This window comes from Pygoscelis adeliae, unplaced genomic scaffold (assembly GCF_000699105.1).
Source record: "Pygoscelis adeliae isolate BGI_AS28 unplaced genomic scaffold, ASM69910v1 Scaffold120, whole genome shotgun sequence".
Lineage (NCBI taxonomy): Eukaryota > Metazoa > Chordata > Aves > Sphenisciformes > Spheniscidae > Pygoscelis > Pygoscelis adeliae.
Window position 1 is genome coordinate 4,274,192 of NW_008824032.1, and position 6,316 is coordinate 4,280,507.

The 6,316-nt window shown below is 44.9% G+C and overlaps 1 protein-coding gene across 1 annotated transcript in view; it reads left to right on the forward strand.

The window, feature by feature from the left end:
* Positions 1-4,063, forward strand: part of LOC103922292 (fatty acid amide hydrolase-like) — a 15,376-nt gene extending 11,313 nt beyond the window's left edge. Inside the window, exons 14-19 of the mRNA XM_009330400.1 lie at positions 966-1,114; positions 1,324-1,386; positions 1,709-1,784; positions 2,450-2,534; positions 2,716-2,803; positions 3,375-4,063. Coding sequence (XP_009328675.1) covers positions 966-1,114; positions 1,324-1,386; positions 1,709-1,784; positions 2,450-2,534; positions 2,716-2,803; positions 3,375-3,485 — 572 coding nt within the window. The 3' untranslated portion in view covers positions 3,486-4,063. The remainder of the gene's footprint in view (positions 1-965; positions 1,115-1,323; positions 1,387-1,708; positions 1,785-2,449; positions 2,535-2,715; positions 2,804-3,374) is intronic.
* The last annotated feature ends 2,253 nt before the right edge of the window (positions 4,064-6,316 follow it).

The following is a 6,316-nucleotide window of genomic DNA, read 5'->3' on the forward strand; positions in this document are numbered from 1 at the left end:
GGGAGGGGGCACAGCCAGGACAGCTGACCCAAGCTGGCCACAGGGATATTCCATACCATATGACATTATGCTCAGTACATAAATTGGGGGGAGTTGGCTGGGGTGTGGTGACCGCTGCTCGGGAACTGGCTGGGCATCAGTTGGTGGGTGGTGAGCAAATGCATTGTGCATCACTTGCTTTGTATATTCTTCTATCATTATTACTATTTTCCCTTCCTTTTCTGTTCTATTAAATTAACTGTCTTTATCTCAACCCACGAATTTTACTACTTTTTTTTTTTTTTCCCCCCCCAATTCTCCCCCATCCCACTGGGGAGGTGGGGGAGTGAGCGAATGGCTGTGTGGTGTTTAGCTGCCTGCCGGGTTAAACCACAACAGCAAGCTTGGGTATTTATGAAGAAGTTGGGGTCAAAGAAAGAAGAGGATTCTTTTTAGGCTGCACTTCTCTCAAAATCTTGGTGTTCAGCCTTGCTAAAGTGTATCAGGATTTAGTGAATCTGTACTGTTGACCTGGTCTCTTGAGTATCCCCCAGGTTCCTGTACCATTATGGTTCAGAAGAGGCTTTGAATGGGAATGTCATGATGCTAAATAATCACTTCACGCTGACAGAATACCAGTCATGTCAAGTGCCCAGGGAAGCATTGTCAGTCCACCTTTACTCTTTGGGTTAACTGGGGGGCTAGAGGGGGGAGATGAACTTGCCTGAAATGTAGCGGGTAAGTTAGGAACCTGTCTGCAAGCCCCTACCCCTGCCCTGTTGGAATATTGAGATCTAGTTAGGCTGAAGGCTTTTACCTGCGAGTAGCAGCTGCAGCGGTCTGCGTGCCAGATGATGCACTGAAGATGCTTGCCTTGTAATGGCCTATAGGGTCTCTAACTTCTCAAGGGGGTGGGCATTCACAGCCCTTCTATGAAGTTTGTGAACTCAAGGATGCTGTCTGTGCTTTATCTGTTCTGTACTCAGCTGTGGAGCACCTGCAAAGTTTGGGAGCCAGCGTGGTTGAAGTGTCTCTTCCAGAGATGGAGGAAGTGCGAGTAGCACATGTAATCTGCATTCTCAGTGAGATGAGGGACTTCCTGCAACCTGACTTCAATAAACATTTCCAGGAAATGGTAAGTAGCAGCAGCTTGGATCAGTGGCAGTAGTTGTCCTGGCTGATACAGAACAACTGTCATGTCAGTGAGAAACCTGAGGCTGTCCTGCTTTTTCTGTGACCTGTTGGATGACTATTGATACAGGAGAGCAGACCTGGAAGAGAGCTCTGGGGCTGTCGCATTCAGTTTCTTGCAAGCAGAGCCTTGATCAATGTTTTCTCTTTTAGAATTTGGACACTCGGGCTAACCTGGCCTTGGCTTCCCAGTTCACAGCTCTGGATTATATTACGGTAAGGAACATACTGTGGTGAAGGCTGAAGGGAGGCACCTAGTGAAATTGTAAAGGTGGCGTAGAGGATTCTCTTAACCTCCCCATACATGTGGAAAGATACCACCCAGCTGTACTGCCCTCCGCTGTGAAAGCATGCTGAATGGTGGGGCACCACAGAGGACGTGCCGTGTGGATTGGTGTCCTGCATGTTGATTCCAAACTGCAGGAATGGTGTCTTCTTTTGCGAAGGCATAGGCTCTGATGGGCAGAGTCTGTCATCATCAAACATGAGCCTCATGAACCAAGAGGGCCTGATCAGACAGTAGTCTCTCTGCTTGCAGGCAAATCGACAGAGAACTCGGAGCATGAGATTTTTGCGAGAGATCTTCACCACTGTGAACTGTATCCTTACACCAGGTATTGGCAGCCTTGGCCAAAGAGCTGGTCCCTCTGCACCACAGCTGTGTGGTGCTTTTTAAGAACAGTTACTCCATTAACGTTCCTTCCCCAATTTTAAGAGCATGACTTCTGTGCAAAGACTTTGCTGTGCCTCAAGCCTTTAGAAGATAGTGCAGCCTGGTTAGAAAGACTGCTGTGTATTTCTAGATTTGCTGTGTATTTCTAGACTTACTGCCCGTATCCATGGCAGTGAGAAACTCCTCGGTACTTGAGACAAGAGCTGCAGAGCCAGCACGTTTACACAGGATGGACTGGACATCTACTTATGAATGCAGATGTTTTTGCTTTAAATAGAAACTTACCGCTTAATTCATAAATCCCAGTGACTTGATTGCATTCCAGGGGTGTGAGTTTGCATCACCAATGTATATCAAACACGTGGCTTTAATGAACTGAGCTGTTTCTTGAAGATTGCCCACTGCCTGACTCTTCCTTTGCTCTTTAAGTACTGGATCAGGTTGCCCAGAGAGGCTGTGGAATCTCCATCCCTGGGGATATTCAAAAGCCATTCGGACATGGTCCTGGGCAACCTGTGCTAGCTGACTGTCCTTGAGACAGAAGCTTAGACGAGATGACCTCCTGAGGTCCCTTTCAATCTCAATCATTCTGTGATTCTTCCACAGCTGTTGCTTCCACTGCCCCAAGAATCTATGAATCTGACCTCTTGACTGGCAGCAGCGACTTGTCCCTCACAGTCCGGTCCATGAGGTAAGACGAGTGCTGCTTGCACTACGGAAGCAAAAGTTTGGGAACAGATGGAGACTAGCTGCCCTAACTGAAAGAGCTCAGGCTGTAAAGCAGGAGAGATCGATCCTAGCTGCCTCTCCCAAAAAAGGATGGCTTTGCTGCTGTCCCAAGGCAGGAACGCTGATGACAGCTTTTCCCCCAGGTTCATGCAGCTTGGTAACTTCACTGGGATTCCAGGCCTTGTGGTCCCCATTGGATATTCCACTGCTGGGCTTCCTATCAGCTTCCAGGTGAGCACTGGCTCTTTGTGAATGCTGGGTCACAAAGTCCCTAGCTGGCTTTGTCCTGAACCACTATAACCAGGTTCCTGCTGTTCCACGCAGCACACTTGAGGAGTTGGCAGGTACTGGTAATAAAATTTTAACTTGTGGGTGAAGAGACTTGCCTCAGAGTAGCTCACTCCTGAATGGCAGAGGAACTCTTCAGGTATCTGGGAGATAGATTTCTCTGTCTCTCTGTCTACTTGCATCAGTACCCGCTGTTTGTCACTATTCCTTCCTCTCCTTTCCTTATTTCTCAGTTCTGTAACTTCTTTAAGTCCTTCCTTGCTCTTCTCCCTCTTGAAATGGGTCTCATTTAAATGAAAGGTCCGTGTCTTGTAATTAAAGTCACACAGCTGCCTTTATCCCACATGCAGTGATGCTATACTTACTGGGGTAAAAGGGAAAAGCATGTGTCCTTTTGGTGCTGTTGGGGGGAAAAACACTTAGTTATGTTTTGCAGGGCTTTCAAGAGCATCTGTATGTGATAATGCTACTTCCCCCCCCCCTTTCTCTCTCTGCCTCTCTCATCTTCTCCCAGGTCATGGCAAAATGGTGGGATGAAGCTGTTCTTCTGAGGATTGGCTTGAAGCTAGAGCAGTTTCGTTACCAGACCAAAAAACCATCCATTTATTACAACATCCTCTCATGACGGAGTGACCAAGATGGGGAATAAGTCTTTCTTTTCCTAGTCTGACCTGACCAAGTATTAGAGTGGACACGTTTTCAATGTTCATCTGAATAAGGCTTAGTAGCAAGCCCATTTGAGGAATGGGAAGGAACACTGATCTAAGCGGGCACTGATGCTGAGCAGATATAATTTCTGCTCCCTGTTTGTTACTGGATGGTCCAGTTTATACTGGGGAGACCAACTGTACTAGCTAGTTCCTCGCTTTTTGCCAAAAGGGGAAGCTGCAACTATCTTCTGCAACTTCTTTCCACATAGGGGTCCTGTGTAAAGATGGAAGAGTTGCATTTACAGGTCTGCATGTGGGCAGTTCATACTACTGAGCACAGGAAAGGTACAATCCCTAGACTTTAAATCTTCTCACACAACTCCTCCTGCTCCAGGATATAACAAAGGTACTGTTTTGAGGGGGAGAGGCAGCTTCCCTTAAGAAATAATGCCTAGCTCCCTTGGAATGAGGAAGATCTTAACACGCCTGCAATTAGGTAGTGGGTGTTGTGGCCCCTTAAATAGTCCCTCAGAGCAAAATATAAAGCCTGTAGCTATGAAAGTGTCCCCATGCTGCTTGTCCCTTATGCTGCAAACAGCGTAAGGTCAGTCTAGCTGTTGCACCAAGTATGGATGTGCCCGCTGCATGAGCAGTCCTACCTATCTTCAGCCTTACATGCAAGGGGAGAAAAAAAGCAGAGTGTGAACCCTCATCAACTCTGTGACCCAAAGCCCTGGTTCAGGGTTCTGGCTTTCTGTTGCACATCTCCATTTCCCAAGCTAAGCCTTGGAAAGCCTTTTTTCTCCCACTGCTTGCTTAAGTATAAGCCTGCTATCATTTAGGTGTCCAAATGGAAGAAACTACTTGGTAATGCTGTGAAATACTGCTCAAGGGCTGCTGAGCCAGCTAGTACAAACAAACAGGTGAAATTTGTGTGGTACTGAAAGTAGAAAACACGACTGAGCTATTGGCAAGGGTTGAAGCTGGGTGCCAGAAAGGTGTTGCACGAAGCCATGTGCAACAAAGATCTTGCTCTAGATAAGAAGCCAACTCCCTCTTATCCCAAATGTACTTCCTGAAGTAATCAAGGCAGAATTAAGACATGGATTAAAGATGAGGCTATACTACCTAAAGCATGACATGGCTCTAAGCCACGTACTGTGTTTCATTGAAAGGCCCCAGACTGTAAACTCCCAAGTATCTGTCCTGCCAGCAGCCCTAGGGCCATGTGAAAGATAAGAAGAGGCCTAGGAGTAAACAAAGCTAAGCATTTGTGTTCGTTTTGGAGTAGCTTGGGGTTAATGCTCAGAGGCATCTCCTGTTGCCTACCTCATCAGGTATCTATCTTGGGCTTGTGATCAGGCTGCTGGAGAAGCTGTCCTACAGACGGGAGCAGAGAAGAGCGCTGTATTCTTGCTTAGCTTGGAAGGAAAGAAGGAACAGAAAGTAGTTGCAGTTTCTCCCAAACTCCGTGCAGTTTGGGGTGTTTTTTCCCCATACATATCCACTCTTTCAACTGAGCCAGCACTTTACTAATGGCTAAAGTTGTCAGGTGCCATCTGAATGGAAGAACATTGCATTGCTGTCTCCTCTTTAATTACCTGAGTTAAAGCATCAACTCCTACCATCAGCTGTCAACAACATCCACAGTTAAATTAATTATACGTTTGATACTGTCTCTTATAATCAATTCTTCTATGTGATACTACCACAACTATTTTTTTCACTAGATTCTAGTATAGTTCAGCTTTATGAAGAACAGTTTAAAAGCAAAGTATTTCCTCTATTATTAATGATAAGTTATTAAACAAACACTACCACCATACCTTAGAGTGAAACACTGCTGAAATGCATTGTATAGCAATAAGGGAGTTGTTGGTAAGTGTTTGACAAGAATAAATTTCTGCCAGGAACATTACTGCTTGAAGGAAATGGCTGTATATTCCCTAATTTAATGCTGTTACTCAAGGGATTAGAGATGGATGTTTAAAATAATCAGTTACCATCTTGCTAGATGAAGCTATTTATTTCAAATAGCTTCCTCAATGACACACTACCCTGAAATTATAATTTCAGTATTTAGCTCATTCTCTGGGTAGAGTGAGGGAGCTCAAGGTACTAGGAAGACAGATGGGAGCTAAAGTAAATCATAGAGTCATTTAGGTTGGAAAAGGCCTAAGATCATCGAGTCCAACCATAAAGAGTTTGCTATTTTTTAAAAATAATATTTGCATCCTGCTAATGGGGAAGAAGAAAGAACTGAGAGCTTTTACTGACTGACAGTAATTTTGTCTTTCTGCACGCTGCTTCCTCCCTTTCCCTAAACCTGTATTGCATCAGTGCACATTTCCAGTGCAAGACTTCCTTGGTACTGAGGTTACTAAGATAAACTTTACTCATCCTGGTGAAAGGCCCCTGTGATTCCTTTATTCCCCTGGCTGTTAGCTTATCCAAGTTCTACTGCAGACCAGTTTCTAATTAACAGCAGTTCTGTCCCCACAGTATGCAATAGCAAGGCGGTTGTGTGAGCAAAGCGGACACAGTGACCACACACACAATCCTGTTGCTTCACATAGATATATGTATGGGTATAGATATACAGTATATACACATTGATCTTTTTTATATATATAAAATAACACCTTGTTTATAAAGCGACATTTAATTGCCACTGGTTCCCTTCCCGCCCCACAAAAACAATAGTATACAAAATATAAAATATTTTAAATATTTATAAACGCCGCAAGAAAAAAATAGAACTGTACGAAAATATTTTTTTTCTGAGGTTCCTTCACTGCCCTGTGGG